At 41.6% G+C, this 18,450-nt stretch overlaps 1 protein-coding gene across 1 annotated transcript in view; it reads right to left on the reverse strand.

Moving 5' to 3' along the window:
* Positions 1-3,198: 3,198 nt before the first annotated feature.
* Positions 3,199-18,450, reverse strand: part of SAMD5 (sterile alpha motif domain containing 5) — a 51,095-nt gene continuing 35,843 nt past the window's right edge. Inside the window, exon 2 of the mRNA XM_047101483.1 lies at positions 3,199-3,261. Coding sequence (XP_046957439.1) covers positions 3,199-3,261 — 63 coding nt within the window. The remainder of the gene's footprint in view (positions 3,262-18,450) is intronic.

Here is an 18,450-nt window from a genome sequence, read left to right on the forward strand (position 1 = left end):
GAAATGCCCATTTGCACTCCTAATTTGTAAATCACAGTCACAAAATCATATATACTACTCACTAACCTATACACCAAATTTATAAATCTAAAGCTGTAAAAAAAGAAGAAAGTTGAAGAAATACCTTCCTATGTGTCTATGGGACTATTTCCTCAGCCTTGAAAAGTGCTGGCCTTACACATTTGCTGTTTTTAAAAAAATCACATTCTTTTCATTCAATCAATAAACATTTACTGAATTCCTACTGTGAGTGGCCACTGTAACCTTTCTATCCTTTCTAAAAGAAAGCAAAGGGGCCTTGTTCAGTGGGTCTAAGGCAGCAATAAGGACATGTCAATTTATGCTGGAGTTTTCTAGTCAGTTTTAAGGTAGTTTCTTTCATATAAGAGGAAATCACAGAGTAAAAAATGGAAGAGAGGAAGGCACTCAGTACCTATTTGTCAAGCACTGGGCCAGGAACTCTGTGGATGTTTGGTGCAGAATGCTAATAAGCCTCTTAGGAATTATGGAAGGTATTTATTTTTCCTATTTTATGGACAAGGATAAAAAGCTGTTGATTAGTTCAATAATCGTTCAAGACCATTCCCCATGCTACACTATAGTTTATGTTCTAAATTGATTCACCACCTGAAAAGGCCATCGGCATGATTCCAAAATTTGAACTAAGAGCCAAGGAGCTCCAAAGTAAAAACTCAAGGCTTACTGTTTTTGTTGTTGATTTCACAACACAAGATGCTGTAAACTTCTCTGGACTAAGAAACTGCTTGAGTACAGCTGTTCTAATTTGCTTAAATTCCTGTAGTGGGAGGGAGCCCTTCACATTATGCATTACCTAAGTCAAGAAAAGGCTGATTCCTCACTCCACAAAATTTTGTTGTAAGATGAACTGAACAGGAATTTTGCTATAATCCTCCAAATTCATAATATCCTCAATATTATGAAAGAAAAGTCTCTAACTAATATCTTTTGATGTTCTAGGAAATACAAATCAAGGTACTCCTCAAGTTCGGTTAACATATCTGTCCCTTACTTACCTTATCTTAAAATATTAAAGATATCATAAATGTTAGATAAAAGAGAAAATGCTACGAAATAATTATTCATCCTAAGAGTAATTATCTCCAGGTATAATTCATGGTAAGACTCCTTCCTTTCTCTTATATTTTAACGCTTACCTGATCTTCATTTAATGCAAAAGAATTAATGAGCTGCCTTTAATATTTCCCTACTTAAAGTTTTCTTCCTCTGGCTTTAGGTGAGAAGTCTTACAAGTCCATTGGCTAGTTAACCATTCTAGATTGTGACTCTTAATTTAGGTAGAGAATCATTATTTTCAGATTCCAACAGCAGACACAAAGAGATTTAAATGTAGCAAGATAACTGAAGTTAGACATAACACAAATAGAAAATAAAACTTTAAATGACCAGAGTCCCCCTCCCCCCACCTTTTTTTTTTTTTTCCGGTTGCCATAGATTGTATCATAATGCCCATGGTGAGCAGAGTTTTCAGAAATTGGGTCCTTTCTAGCAACAGGTCAAAGAATGCATGTAGATGTACATCTGTGAAATCTACCACCGATGCTGCACCTGGAAATGAGGTCGTGAAGAGGAAGCCATTTGTTATCACAATAAATTATATCTGTAATCTATACAGACCTCCCACTCCTTAAAAAAACAAAACAAAACAAAACAAAATCTAGCTTGGAAATTTTAAAGACTCTGTTTCCCTTAGAAAAAATGACGAAAAGGTTGACTGGAGTATGATCCTTACTTATCTGCAAGCAACATAGAGTTTAAAGGACAATTTACACATGCTTTTGAGCTTAATCTCCTTGCGTTGCATTTGAGACTGATTTTACAGTGTCTAAATTAATCTCTAGAAGTAGATAAACTATGTAAACCTTAGATTTTTAAAGCAGTACTGTGATAAAAATGCCCTTGGAGACCTTAACTGCTCACCTAGGGACCAGTATGCACCAGGAAGAAAATGAATGTTAATTGCTTTTCCTTTGAGAGTCTCCTACTCTTAAGAATCACAATGCTATGTAAACTTACATATCGTGTCTATTTCCAAGTAGTGTGGGAAAGATTCTGTAATGCAGGACTGCTCAGGGGCTCTCAGAAGCTGCCTGCCCTGGGAGCCTGCTGTGTATATCTGTGTCTTCTTTGATAACTTCCTTTCAATTATTTTTGATCCCATCAACATGGCTGTGTTTTCTAAGCAGGAAATAAAACTACTGACATCCAAAGGCAAGAAGAGTAAGAATCAGGAATATTCCAGATTTGTCTTCATTTCCTTCCCCTACTTCCTTCTACTCTCCTTTCTGGCTGTGGTTATGCGGCCAGTGGTTAGGTCTACCTCCCTGCCCCCCACAGGCCTGACATCAGCAACTTGGGGAGTGAGGTGGGATTGGACACAACACTGGCCTTGGCAGCCCCCAGGGAGTGAGGAAACTAGCTATCAAGTTACAGAGCTGGCTCTAGCCGGGCTTCTGGGAGGGCAAGACACTGTTACTGGTCTAAACTTTAGCCAGGTTAAATTTAAAACTAGAAGTTAGAAAAATTGGTCTTCCCTGGGTGATGTTCCTTAATTCATCAGCTTTATGATTCTACCTATATATGAAATGACTATAAAAAGCACCTTAAAATAAGACTTCCATCACCAAACTATTCTATATTGAATTCTATAAAAAAAAAAATCTCAACCCACGAAAACATGGTCCTATATGAAGCGAGAAGAAGATGTATGTTAAAATATAAAACGAAAGCTCCTAATTCTCAAGTTAAAGGCTAATGTGGAAACGACGTAATGGCGAGCTAATGCCAGAAACCTGCTCTGTGTCTTATATTACACTTACAATCAGTTATCACCCAAATGCCTCAGCCAACCTCATTTATTTCCCCCCAAGAATTCGGAGAATGGACAGGAGAGTTCCCAAAGTATGCACAAGACCTTATCTCAAAACTGAACTCAGTTCTTCTTTATGTGATGTTTCACTGCCTCATTTCTAGCTGTTGTAAGTTAGTTACCCAGTATACTAAGTTGATTATTCCAGAATTTTTCCAAGCAAAAAGTTAAGCTGATGAGTATTTCCAGGGTCATCATCCATGTCCCTTTTTTGAAAGAAGGTTCTAAATATGCCCTTTTCCAGTCTTCAGGCACCTCATCAGTCCTCCACGAGTTCTCAAAAATGATATCTAGCGGTTCTGTGATGACTTCGGCCAATTCATTAAGTACTCTAGGATGCCGGCCATGGGGACCTGTGGATTTGAACATATCGGGGTTATTTAGGTTCTCCTTTACCCATTCTTCCCCTAGTGCATCATGGATTTCTGCTCCTAGTTTTCTTTTAAGTAAACTCCACACCCAGTGTGGGACTCGAACTCACGACCCTGAGCTCAAGAGTCACATGCTGTACTGACTGCTGCTCCTATGTTTAAGTCACAATTGTCCTTTTTGGTTATCAAATGGACTTTTAAAACATTAGTTTTTTTTTTTTTAATGTTTACTTTTTGAGAGAGAGAGAGAGAGAGAGAGAGAAAGTAAGTGGGGGAGGGGCAGACAGAGGGAGACACAGAATCTGAAGCTGACTCCAGGCTCTGAGCTGTCAGCACAAAGCCCGACGCAGGGCTCGAACTCACGAACCATGAGATCATGACCTGAGCTGAAGTTGGACGCTTAACTTACTGAGCCCCCCAGGTGCCCCTGAAAAAACAGCTTTAAGTCTCTGGGTTTTTTTTAACCTATCAATTTTCTCCTTGAAGCTACTAAATGAAAAATGTAATTTTTTTCAGACCCAAGTCTTATTTGTCTTGTTTAAAAACATTGTTCTTTTTTTTCCCCCCTTTTATGTTTCTTGTAAGAACAGGCAAGTAAAGCAAAAAAAAATAAATGAAAGTATATCTTGCAACAGTTTGTCTCCTGACGTCACCTCGCTCCCTACTACGCGGGAGCGTCCTTAGTAGCAGAAGTAACAGCAACACTTGGAGACATGCTAAAGGCCACCAATCTCGGGCTCAGAGGGCACATATCTATTCAACTTGTACCTGCAACTGCTAACTCAAAATGCACCTTCTGAAATAGAAAAAAGATTCACAGTCATCCTTAGAATCGTCTGTAGGCACACACAGTCACTTTTTCACGTAGGCATTTCAAAAGCGTAGTCATACACGAGCTGGAAAGAGATGGAGAACGATTTCTTAGGAAGCAGCCCCCTCTCGTAGAAATTGCCTGCTGTCGTGCGGTCATCTGTGCCGACGTTCTGGGATTGCTGTTACGCTAATTATCACCGAGCTGTGATAGGCGTTGACAGTTTTAACCCCTTCTTTGTCACAGAGAGTCCTCAGAAACCGAAAGCCAGCGACAGATTATGGCTTCCTGCCCATATGTCGCCGCATGCCCCAAATCCCCTGATGGATCTAGAATACATTCAGGGGAGGAAGAAAGAGAGTGCAGAGGGGAAGAATGAGGACACGTGAGTCTTCCAACGCGATGTCTGATGTGACAGGCAGACCGTGCCGCTTGGATTCGACTGTTAACTTGTTTCGTTTTGTTTTCTAATTGGAACAGCTTTTGAAAAAGGTTGAATCAGTTGTGCGGTCTTTTGTTTTGCCTTTCTAGTCTCCACCTCTCCAGCCTCACCCCTCGTTTTAGCTCTTAAAACAGCTGTGTTAAGTGCCAAAAAAAAAAAAAAAATGTATTCTAGACATCACTAAAAGACTCTTTTAAAGAATAATTCTGCACATTTCTCTAGGGTACAACAATTTGTTTTAGCATGTGCCATTTTCACCCCTGCTCAAATAGCCACCTGCTGATGGCAATATGTTAACTAATATGTCATTATTAATTAATGTGGGTAATATTATCCACCAACTGCATCTAAATGGAGAGAAAGTATTACTATCCGTGCTCAGAAAGTTTCTTTCTCCGGGGAATCAAGCTCTTTCCAGGCCCTTTTTTTTTCTATATTACTAAGTAATAATATCATACTACTAATTTACATATTCAAACAGTCACTCCAATAAATTCACATCTAAGCTAACGCCTCTATCAAGATCACTTCCTGCTAGGAACTGTGGAAAAATCATGTTCAATCTATCTTGACAAACTATTTTTGCAGGGCGGTGGGGTGGGCGGGGGGGGGGGGGAACAAGGGGAAGTTCCATAGAGGAGGGAAGTCACCCTAATATAAAGACGGCAAGACTGTTTGGTGTAACGTTGTCATAGGTGAATGAATGGAAAGGCATTCCACCAAAAACTGTCTTGCCTATGCAGTGCAAGAGACTGCATTTCAAACAGAAAAGGCAGAAGAAAGAGCTTCAGGTTACAGCGTTAGGCATCAGGCATTTCTCAGATGACAAGAAGACCCCAGCTAGGATCGGGGCAGAGTCACAAAGGGAGGGATAAGGCAACACCCATGGTGAGGACATTCTTCCTACAACGAAAGAGTCTCTGATGTCTGCCCAAGCTAGACAGAGTTCCGTCTGAAGTCAGAAAGATGGCCTCACCTACCTTGAAAGGTCATTTTTATTCTAGGAACCTACGAAAGTAAGGAAAATGCCTTTGGACAGGTTATCACCAGCAAATGCAGACACCTTCCGTATTATTAAACCCCTTAAAGACGTGGGGCGTGAAATCATTCACAAACCCAGCACCGAGCTGACAGCCTCTGAAACCTCGTGTGTGCCTTTGCTTCAACAAAAACAAATCACATTCATTAAACAAGCCCAGCCTTGCAATTTGCTTTGTTTTATTTATTTATTTATTTACTTACTTACTTGCTTGCTTGTTTATTTATTGTTCTTTGGGGGAGAAAGCAGGAGGCAGACAAACAGGATTTCCGCAGTTGGGTCAATGGAGAGTTTCAAGATGTGAGCAGTCGCAGAGAGCTGTAATGAGCCCAGCACATGTTGGTTCATGATTGCAAGGAAACGTCACTAATTTCTCTGTTACAAACGCGGCTTCACGCTCTGGCAGCTGACATGCACCGTGACGTCCCTGATCCGGCTCCTGATAGAGCCCACTCTTCGTGTGGAATAGGAGCGAACAGATTTTGAAAATTCTGCCCGGCTTGCAGGGGATACCTGCTGGAAAGGAGTCTTCTGGGCACCGCCAGTCCAGCCTTATTTCGCACGGCTGCTCTCCCCGCCACACGTTTTTCATATTTCCTTTCCCCCCTCACTTATCTGGCAGATGCCTACCAAGAAAGAAGCTCTTTCTTCACTCCAAGAGAAATAATAATCTGTTTATATGTATTTATAGGCTTCTTTGGATATTAGGTTGACAAAAAAAATCATGCATGGCATTGCTTCAAATCTGGTCCTTTCTCAAAAACCATGAAAAGCCAAGCCTTGGAACAATAAATAGCAGGCTGTATTTTTGGTGCTATCAATGCTCCTGAAGTGTTGCTATTTTTAAAGGTGGAGTTTATGAAAAATGAATGCAGTAGTTTGTAATGTGCCAAATTATATCTCTCTATTTCTAGGGAAACACTGCTAGAAAAGAAAAGAAGAGAAAACAAGAGAAAACAAGAGAAGAGAAGAGAAGAGAAGAGAAGAGAAGAGAAGAGAAGAGAAGAGAAGAGAAAAGAAAAGAAAAGAAAAGAAAAGAAAAGAAAAGAAAAGAAAAGAAAAGAAAAGAAAAAAAAGGGTTCTTCCCCAGCTGGCCTAATTCTCCCCTAACCTGCCTTTGAAATCACTCTCAATAATAGTTATGGCCACACAAACCTAATTCTTGGGCTGAACGGTGACTTTTCAGTTTTATATGTTCTAGGCTATTATGGGGAGTGGGAGGGGCGGAGGGAAAGTCTTTCACTTCACAGATATTTGGCAATTCTCCTAATCGACGTTAGAGTTCCAATCCGAGAAACAGGGAGGGGCGGTGAAAGTTATTTAATGAATAAAGAAACTATTGTGCTGTAGTTAAAAATTAGATTTATGAGACTACATTTTTTTCTCGGTTGATTATTCTGATTTTTAAGTGATTTCAAGTCTGTTACTCTTTTTAGCTTGTGATTTACCCCCCTAATTAAAGGCAATCAGAGTTACACGGAGGGTGCCCGATTTAGAAGTTATTTCTCTGTTGTGTTATTATTCTAGAGGCTATAACTCCACTGCAGATATAGAGCCAACAGGCAGAAAATATCCACATTTGGGTGCTGGGATAAAGACATAAAACTGGAGAGTGAATATTAATAGCCCATGCAGTTTCCTTACAATGGGGGTGGGGAAAACACTCTCAGGAAAAAGTTAAGATTGATGGTACAAATGCCACGTTCTCTCCTTCTGGACGACACAAGGGGCACAGAGCTGAATGTGGTCTGGTGGTCCGGTGACAAGATAAAAGCTTTTTTTTACCTCATGCCTTTCTCAAGCTAAGTTTACCAACATTCAGTCACATCACAATGCCTATCATTATGGAATGAAGGATGGTTGGAATTTGCTTAGAGAGACGGGGCTTAAATACAGCTTGGTTTTTTTTTTTGTTTGTTTGTTTGTTTTTTATGTTTATTTAGTTTTGAGAGAGAGAGAGAGGGAATATGAGCGGGGAGGGGCAGAGAGAGAGGGAGACACAGAATCCAAAGCAGACTCCGGGCTCCAGGCTGTCAGCAGAGATCCCAATGCGGGGCTCGAACTCACGAACCATGAGATCAAGACCTGAACCGAAGTCAGACGCTTAACCGACGGAGCCACCCAGGAGCCCCTTCAGCTTCGTTTCAACTGTAAACTTCTCCAAGGGCAGAAACCACATTTCATTCTCTTTATGTCTCCAGTGGCAACATACATATAACGTCACACACACGACTATCGCTGACCGATGGGATCCCCCACGGTGTAACGTTTACGTATCATTCCTCAGTGAGCTAAGTTCCTACTGGAAAATATTAGTCCGGCAGTCAACTGAGAGTATCTATTTCCAACAGAGAAAACATTTTCAGTATATGTCCACTCCACCAGTATGCATCGTGATGGTCACCTTTCCGTTCCTCGAAAGGCCTGGGTCCCCTCGGCTGCTGCACTAGGAAAGGCCAAGGCTGCCTCCCAGACCCCAGGAAGCTGGAGGATGCATACTTAACGTCACATAATTAGCTGGCATACATGTCCTTTCGCTGCTAGATTTCCCAGGGGATTCTACAGATTAAAAAAAAAAAAATAACTGACTTCGGAGTGACCTACGTGTATTTTCTTTTTTTGACTTTAAACACAAACACCCAATGGGGCTCCTGGGTGGCTCAGTTGGTTGGGCGTCCGACTTCGGCTCAGGTCATGATCTCACAATCCGTGGGTTCGAGCCCCGCATTGGGCTCTGTGCTGACAGCTCGGGGCCTGGAGCCTCCTTCGGATTCTGTGTCTCCCTCTCTCTCTCTGCCCCTCCCCTGCTCATACTCTGTCTCTGTCTCAAAAATAAATAAAAACATTAAAAAATTTAAAAAAAAATAAAAAATAAACACAAACACCCAAATGCTCTGCAAACTGTTCTGCGCCACGGTCCCACCTGTCTTCACCTGTGGTGCTTCCTCGCTAACTACTCCTTCGCCATCTATTCCCGGGGAAAAATTCAAGTTGGATGTAAGAAACCGCGCTGCCTCTCACTACCTCCTCTTGACTCCCACGGGTTCTAAACTTCACGCAGGACTTATCCGCCGGTTTTTCGGCAAATGGAAAACATACTGGAGAGGCTGGAAATGTTCTTACCCGCTCATTATTCAGAAAACTCTCAGCAACAAACGCAGAGGTTAAAGGACAAGTGTCTTTGTTTACATTATCCTCGGGGCATCTACCGATTTGACCATTTTTCCAACAGAACAGCTACGTAAATTCCCGATTTCTTAAAAGCACTTTGTTACACTCCTCACCGAATATTCTGGATGTGCTAAACGCCCACACATTGAGAACCCGTAGAGTTGTGGTCTGAAAGCTCCAGGAGACCAGGTTCCAAGGTCCCAACCTCCTCACTGCCTGGGGTCAGAGCCACATCTTACCTGTACCAGGAAGATGTTATCAGGATTAGCTACTGGGAATTCCGTACTGTTCTTTCAATAATTTTATAATAATTAATAGCTGTCACAACATGAAGCTGGGGCTAGGTCAGCGCACTTTGAAGAAGTTGGATAGTCGAGCTGAGGAAAATGGTAGCTGGAGGGGACAGTGGTTTTAAGAACCAAGATGGAGCTTGGACATATTTACAGACTGAATGGAAGGATTCCATGGAGGGAGACCAAACGCAAGAAAACAAAGGGATAATTATGGATCGTAATTATTACTTGGGACAGGAGTAGATATCCAGGGGAGGGATTCGTTTTAGAGGGGAGAGGGGTAATTCCTCATCAGAAATAGAGGAAAAGAACAAATGGGCAAGAATAAGAATATTCTTAATTCTTATTGGAATAAGATACGGATATTGTGCCCACGAAGGACAGAAATGGATGGAGCTCACATGCATCGGGGTGCTAGCTCGGTGAGGACCAAGCCAAGGCTATCTGCAGGGGAGAAGGGAGGTGTGAGGGGCAAGGGCGGGGTTTTAAGGAGAGGGGAGGAATCTGAAACAGCCACTGAGGGAACAGTGGCAGGAGCTCAGCATGACAGCGGCAGTAGGGTGGACTGAGCTGGACTGGACTAATGGGATTATAGAAAAATGGGCTTCAAGGTCTCCAAATACCACCCAAAGTCGTGATCAAGGCACAGGCCTAGAAATGAGTGATACAAATCCTGAACAAAAATAATGATACATGCTGGAGTGCTAAATACCAGTGTTCTGTCCCCCAGGGCAGCTCTTAAAACATACCTGGTGGGTCCCATTGATGACCGTCTTAGTCCATTCGGGCTGATACAACAGAATACCAGAGACTGGGTGGTTTATAAACAACAAAGGCTGGGAAGGCCAACCTCAAGGGGCCTACAGATTCGGTGGTGAAGGCTCTCTTCTTGGTTCACAGACCATCTTCTCGCTGAAGGGGTGAGGGAGCTTTCTGGGGGACCTTTTATAAAGGCGCCGACCCCGTCACCGATGCCTCATCCTCACGACCCAATCACCTCCCAAAGGCCCCACCTCCAAATACCATTCTAGGCATTAGGTTTCAACCTACGAATCTTGGAGAACACAGACTCAGTCTGCAGGAATGTTTGTCTCTAACCAGACTCAAGGCTGCCCACTGAAGGGTTCTCCTCTCTCTCTCTCTCTCTCTCTCTCTCTCTCATCTGCCTAGTCACTGTAAAAATCATCCATTATTATGTACTAATGGTCTCTGAAGACACCATTAGCACTAATCTGCTAACTCTTACTATGATTATCATCAATATGATTGCCCTTAATGGTATGTTTACAGTGAATACTGTAATTATTATTACCTGCCTATCCTAGCAACAGTAAACAACTGCTAATATTTATTAAGTGACCTTCCTCTGTGCCAGGCACTGTGCTGAGAACATCGTGTATTTACGCGAAGTCTCCATCACTCGTCACCAGAAGCCAATGTGATGCCTATCACAGACCCAGTTTTATAGATGAAGAATCTGAGGCTTTGAACTGTAGGTAACCTGGCTGGGTTAAAGCGCCAATCAGTGGCAGAGGGGGTCTGTCTGACAGCAGAGCCTCCTCTTATAAAAGGACGTCTGCACCCTATCATTTTTTTGAATTTTTTAACATTTTTATTCATTTTTTGTGAGACAGAGGGAGACAGGGTGTGAGCAGGGGAGAGGCAGAGACAGAGGGTGACATAGAATCCAAAGCAGGCTCCAGGCTCTGAGCTGTCAGCAGAGAGCCCGATGCAGGGCTCGAAGCCATGAACCATAGAATCATGACCTGAGCCAAAGTCGGATGCTCAACTGACTGAGCCACCCAGGTGCCCAAAGAGGTCTGCACCCCAACGTTTGTGATTGGGAATGTATAATAAATGGTGTTCCCCAAAGTGCCTATCACTTAGAATGTGAACTTAGAGATACGGCCTTTGCAGAAGGTTCAGGATCTCAAGATAAAATCATCCTGGATTTAGGGCCCACCCTAATCCTAAATCCAGTCACTGGTGTGCTTGTAAGAGGAGAACAGTACACAGAGAGACATACACAGAGGAGAAGCCCACGTGAAGACAGAGGCAGAGAACAGAGAGAGAGGCAGCCATAAGCCAAGTGATGCCAGGAGTCTCCTGACGCCGGAAGGAGGGAGGAAGGATTCTCTCCTGGAGGCTTTGCGGGGAGCACGCCCTCTCCCCCAAGACCTGATGTTGGACTTCTGGATTCCAGAACCATGAAAGAATAAATTTCCGTCGGTTTAAGCCACTCAGCTCTTGGCACTTTGTCATAGAAGGCCTCGGAAACTAATACAGAGCCGTCTCACAGAAAGATATAATTTCTCAAATGCTCTTAGGAATATTTTTAATCACTTCATTGTTTTAGGCAGTACATGCAAATGTGATTTTAGGCAAAAGGTATTTTTATTCAGAATATTAAATGCTGAGCATAATGCTTACTTAGATATTATATGCAATGTCATTCATAATATATAAGGGAAATTTTTGCTTCTTCACATTAAATAAATGATGCAAACTATTTAAATTAATTATATAAGAAAAATACGACTTATGAAAAATACATTAAAGACGATACACTGTGTTTATACATGAACTCCGTGTATATTAAAAAGCCGACTGAGATTTAACCACTTGCTACAGCATCAAAAATAGAAAATAACCAGAATTTGAAATGACTGCTTTTCTTTTGCTTAATGTCCACTGGTTTATTATTTGTTTGAATATTTATGATTTGCTTTAAATTGCAGGACAAGAGAAGGGTTCAGTGGCTATTTGCAAGCATTTTTCTACAGATAACAAACCATGTATGTGGATACTTTGATTTCCAATGAGTTAAAATTGCACATGATTGCCCATATTTTTTCTGTTTTAATATCAGTTATTGATGAATGAAATTTAATGTGCAAGGTAAGCATATGTGAGCTCTATGAGGTTTTCATTTTAAAGAGGACAATATTTAAATAATTTTCAATATTTTCATTACAAAATACATTTAAAGGTCTATAATGAAACAGTCACTATTCCCAACCTGGAAAACTTTTTTTTGATTTCTCTGACAGCTCAGAACGCTCCAGCTGGAAAACACTGCAATTCTCTATTAGCAGTCACCAAACATTTGGTTCCAGGATCCATTTGTATTTTAAAAAAAAAAAAAAAACAAAAAAAAAAACAACACATTGAGGATTCCAAAGAGCTTTTGTTTATGTGGGTTATAACTATTGATACTTACACTATTTGAAATCACAACTGAGCAATGTTTGAAATATTTAATTCATTTAAAAATAAAAATAGTAAATGCATTACATGTTAACATAAGTAAGATTTTTACGAAAAAATACATTTTCCCCCCAAATTAAGAAGCATGGCGTTACTTTTCATTTTTGGATATTTATTTAATGGCTGGTTCGACAGACTACTGGATTCTCACCTCATCCACATTTGATCTGTGACAATATGTTATTTTAGGTGAAGTATCTAAACAAAATCTAGCCTCACACAGATATGTCATTAGAAAAAGACTAAAAAAAAACAAATAAAAAGGAAAATTATTTTCATGGTTTTATTTTTTATTTTCAAAAAATTTAATGTTTATTTACTCTTTTTTTTTTTTTTTTTTTTTTTTATTTATTTTGGGGACAGAGAGAGACAGAGCATGAACGGGGGAGGGGCAGAGAGAGAGGGAGACACAGAATCGGAAACAGGCTCCAGGCTCCGAGCCATCCGCCCAGAGCCTGACGCGGGGCTTGAACTCACGGACCGCGAGATCGTGACCTGGCTGAAGTTGGACGCTCAACCAACTGCGCCACCCAGGCGCCCCTAATGTTTATTTACTCTTGAGAGAGAGAGACAGAGTGAGAGCAGGGCAGAGGCAGAGAGAGAGGGAGACACAATCTGAAGCAGGCTCCAGGCTCTGAGCCATCAGCACAGAGCCTGAAGCAGGGCTCGAACCCACAGGCTGTGAGATCATGACCTGAGCTGACGTAGGACGCTTAACCGACTGAGCCACCCAGACACCCCTGGTCTGTTTTCTACTAATGGACCTCTTTCCATATATGACTTGGTAACATCATGCATTGGTCATTTGGAAACTGGTGGATTCATGGGTTATGCAGCTCTTCCGAACAATACACATCATTATTCGATATCAAAAAAGTAATGTATTTGTTAATGTCACTGCCCATTTCATCAAAAAAGCCTTCGACATGGGAAAATTGTCAATCTCACTGTGACAGATGTAAGTTTTCCAAAATGTACTTTTATCTGAATATTCAGATTTTAGCATTAACCATAAATATCCGTCACTCACGTTCAAAAAGTTATCTGCTAAAAAAAAAAACAAAAAACAAAAAACAAAAAAAAAACCCAAAAAGTTATCTGCTAAACACCCAAGTCTAAATAACCACAGTTTGTTTCTCAGTCACTCTTTCAACTGAAAGTGATGTTCCACGAATAAAGCAGCCAATTCAGCGGGTAACTCAAACAAGAAGAGACTTGGTTTGCAGAGTCAAGGTTCACACACACTTCCATTTGCAAAGGAAGTCTTTATGGGTATGTAGGAGAAAGAAAATAAATTTCTCCCTACCCTCTAGGTTCTTGGCTGAACTCACCCCTCCACCCCATAATAAAAGAGAGACTAAAAAGAGAAAAACAAATTTAATATCGTACAGAAGCCAATTTGACAATACGTTATCTTAAAAAATAAATAAAGATAATATTGTGTGCATGAAGGCCCCAAAGATATGAGACCCAAAGAAGTGACAAAAACAGGCAGGTCTTACACCTTTTTGGCAAAGAAACAATAAATGCGTAAAGAATTGACAAGGCAAAGAAGTTGAGGCTTAGGGTAGTAACTTAGTAAAGAAATATCAAGGTTTGTTTACAAAGCCTCTTGGCCTTGAACTCCCTAGCTCTGATGGTAAGGATGACTCCTTTCCTCCTGGAGCAGGGGCCACCATTCACATGGAGATTTATTTTCTGCTCTCAGAGAGACAAAGGACAGTCAGAGCATCCTTCCTGCATCAGCTGTTTCTCATGGAACTTGAATTCAAAGTAATCAATATGCCAAAGTGGCATTATTTGGGGGAACCCGGCCCCTAACCCCCATGAAACGGTTTTCTCTTGGTCAGATTGAGTGTTTTTTTGAAATGTACGCAGAGATTGTGATTTAATAAACATACGAATCTCCACTACTCATCAAAGACATTTTAAGGCAGATGACTTTCTGGGGCATGTAAAGGTGAGGAATACAATAAACCCTAATACAGCTGGTGTCACTGCCTTGATCGGCACCAACATGCCTGCGTTTTCGTTTTTACTCCCGGTTGCTTTTGTGCAACTGGTGCAAATGTCCACGGGGCAAAAATTCACGGGGTGAATAATGTCACAGTGTTGCTATAAAGTAACTATTACCTTGCAGAACCTAGAAGGGTCTCAGAGACCCCCTGAGGTCTGTGGCTCACACTTTGAGAACCACCGCTCTATACCACTTCTAGACGCAAGGGTCAAGTTGATATCGCAAAATCAGCACCAATCTCTGACCAACTCCTCAGTCTGGAATAGAATTCTGCCCTTTGAAATAAAAGCTCCTCGCTAATAATTGCTCTGCGTTTACCCTCCTGGCTCCCTATTTGCCTCAGCCCCAAGAAACTAGAAAGTCTGGAGCCTTCCTGCCATGAAAGCGAGTTGACTTTCTTCTGTCTGGTGACAGAGATTGCAGCGATAGCTGGTCTGAGGGGGTCGGGGGCGTCTCTAAGGCACTGTGCCTGCCAGCTTTCACAACAGGAGCTTTTGAAGTCACTTGGGCAATTCTGAACACAGCCAGCCTGCCGCATCAAAATAACCGTGGTCTCTTGGCATCCCATCCCGGCTTCCCGAACACTGAAGCGTGGCCTCCACGGGGCCTTGACCTCACCTGCCAAATTGGAATGGGCAGGGAAGCAAGGCAACTGTCATAATCCTCTTTAGCAATTCCTTGCAAAGCATATTTGCATGTTTAGTGGCAGCCAGAATGAAGGACTGTCCAGGGCATCTGTGCGGTTTGCTATCTCTCTACCTCTTCTCTGGTGTTGGCAGGGAAAAAGAGGGACAATTTCAAGTGTCTCACAAAGGCCACACTCTCTGATGCCGTCACTCAGAGTCTCAGAGGCCATTGGCTCATTGTCTTAAAGGAAGAGTATTTATAAAGGCATCCGAAGAATCCTCAAGATGCTGGCCTTGGCCAAATGAACTCCAAAGACATGTGAATGGGTCACCGGAAGCCGCAAAATATGTAACTAGGACTGAGTTGCATCACACACCGGACGCCTTTACCACACATACTTGCTGCTAGGAAGTGATAGTTCCAGAAGGTTTGGGAACAGAGCCCAGATCAAAGGACTCCACAGTTATAGTACAAGGTAGCTTAATGTCATTGTTTCCAGAGTAAGCCCAGTTGACTGTGTGTGTGTGTGTGTGTGTGTGTGTGCACGTGTGTGTGTGTGTGGTGTTGAGGGTTAGGGATAGGGAATGGAGAACACACAGGGGTACACTACCTGAAATCAAACCAGCCTACCCTCCAGGTAGTCCTCAAGAGCCATCTATCCCTTTCTGCCAGGAAAGAAGTGAAATCCTCTGTGGGTTGGGGGGGGGGGGGGGTGGGGAAGCATCAGAAAGCAGTGCAGGACCAGGGATCCAGGCTCAGAATCTGAAATGAAACCCTAGGTTTACTGCTTCCTGATGGGCGGCCATGGGCAATCACTTAATCTAACCATTCTGTGCCTCAGTTTCTCATCTATAAAATGGGAACAACAGTAGTACCTACATCTCAGAGTGTTATTAGGAGCATTAAACAAGCTGGCTAATATTTCTAGACTATTTAGAACAGTATCGGGCACAATGTAAGCCCATATAAGTGTCTGGGTGTTTTTTTCCTAACACTTACCCCATAAAAGGCATGGAACTCTATTTCTTCGTTCAGTCACTGAGTGATATAAACCCCCCCCCCCACCAAAGGAGGCACAGATACTTAGGCACATCTTCAGGAAAAAAACAGAATGGATGTGCGGCAGCGTTAAGTTAGTCATCCACAAATGTTATTAGAATAAATCATGAGTAATGTGTATGCTTTAAGCACTATCTAGCCATTAACTTTTAAATATTTCATTTAGCTTTGTGAAGCATGCCCTATAGAACATAACTACCATAGGAGTATAGTTCTCAGCTTGTTCAAGCACAAAGACCTCTTTAATTATTTTAAAAACATAGTACAACATAGTACCCCCGGCCCCCCCACACACAGGGCATGTTAATAAAAAAGTAATTTTACTGTTATATATACTTTTTTTACTTTCCTCCTGTCCGTTGATTGAGAAAAAAAAAATACCGCTTTAAAAGTGACCAAGAACCCCTTCAAATAAATGTATGCAAAGCAGGTTATTTACGTGGATATCCAACTGAGAATGTTTGATACCCAAACAGGTTCTACGACTCTTATTCCCCAAGGGTCCTGTCTTCTTTGGATTAGGAGCAACTTTGCCAGAGGGACAGAATCCTCAGAAGCTAAAATCACATTCTTGGGAACATTCAAATGTATTAAAATGAAGATGGGTTAACCAAATGAAAGTCAAACCCCAGAATCCCAACCTCAGTGTCACCCTTGTGGCCCCTACATTCTTGCATTGGTTAGCATTTGCCAGGCAAGACTTTTTAGAGCAGTATTTCAAGAAGCCAAAGGCCAACATTTTTTATGTCTTAACTCAGAATAGCCTGCTTTACTCTTCACACAATCTTCCACAGTTGGGCCTTACAATTTTTTATTGTTTACTCCTTCAGGAATCCAAACCACTATAACAAAGATGTTAAACAGAGAAACAGATAATCCCACGTAGTTTCTGCAGGAACCATGCCTGTTTCCAGAGATAATAGAATGGATCCAAATTTCATGGAACTAATACAGATCCATGGAAACCTCCCCAAGCAAAAAACACAGAAGCTCAATGGATTGGATATTTTCCAGAAAATTCAAAACCAGGATAACAAGGGATTTTATGACTCCCCCACCCCTTCCGTTGATAGGAATTTCTCTCCTATGTGACCCGGAACACGATTCCAAGAACTGACTTTTGTCCACCCGGTAAAATAGTATTTAAAATAGATATATCCATCAGCTGAAATCATGTTTAAGAATGACTTCTTGTCTGTTTCTCATTCCCTTTGAAACCAAATGTAAAATAACCTTTCGCATTGCTGTATTTTACTACCACTTTAAAGGAGTTGTTTTTATTTTAGGATATAATGTGCAAAATCATGCTACTTAACACTATATTATATTCACAGATCATGAAAGTTAAATACAGACACCTTGCTGATTTCCTAATATAGATTCAGCTAAGATTAGTTATGCATCCACCACCTTAACATTCAGATTGGGGGGAGGAAAAGCCTTAGTTAAAAATCACACTTGCATTGTAAGTGCTTAGATTTTCATGGTTCATTTAAGAGCTTCACAATCAAGAATTTAATTATGTCAAAAAAAAAAAAAAAAAAGAATGGTATCTTCTTAACAGGCAGGATTGCATCCCCCTCAACTTCTCCCCAACCCCCCCCAAATGGATCATTATCTTTAACCTCTGTGGACTTGTTTTCTGACCTATGAAATAAGGTATTTTGTTAGGTGATCTTAAGATACCCTCTGGTTCTATCATGCTGCGATTTTAAGATTTCTAAGGAACAGACTAATGAGGAGGCGAAGAGGAAAAAGAGCCAAGATGCTATGGGAACCTGGCCAATTCAATTCCTAAACAAGGTGATGTTTCCCATGATGCCAGACAAATGTCCCACACCTCACTGTCGGGGGACTGGCAACCGGGCTGATGGGTAACAAGACACCATAGAAAAACGGAGACCCCAAAACCTCAATTTTGCTTTAATATTTGAACATTTGCCTCACAATATGCTATTCAACAAATCACTGACTCTCAAAAATCATGGCCCTGGGTGTTAAGGCACCAGGACGGAAGGAGAACTAATAATAAGAGACTAGTGGGGCGGGGGGGCGGGGGGGGGGAAGGTCTTGTTTTTGGATCAGCAAATCTAACAATAACTTCCAGGCTGAGTAACAAAGTGTTTATGCTTTGCAAGTTTGTATCAATGCACAGTATAATCCTTTACTTAAATTACTTAAATAATTCACCCTGGTGGTAGCCAGTGTTCTGACTGGTTCGACTAAATGAAGGTCTGACTGGTGAGGGGTCTTGCTCCCCCACCAAACAACTCCCTCCGAGTTTCTTGCCCATTTGTCAAGGGTTTGCCTCGTGGGTGTTCATTTCCCTGCACTTCCTGTTCATACATGTGAGTTCTTAGCTCCCACAGGAATGCATGACAAAGCTAGAGGAGCCCCTGGACATGAAGCAAGAAGCACGGGCTTATGCCAACGAGCTGTCAGCCT

Source organism: Lynx rufus, unplaced genomic scaffold, assembly GCF_022079265.1.
Source record: "Lynx rufus isolate CCGP_SWC_20201006 ecotype Redwood Valley unplaced genomic scaffold, mLynRuf1.p SCAF_6, whole genome shotgun sequence".
Taxonomy (NCBI): Eukaryota; Metazoa; Chordata; class Mammalia; order Carnivora; family Felidae; genus Lynx; species Lynx rufus.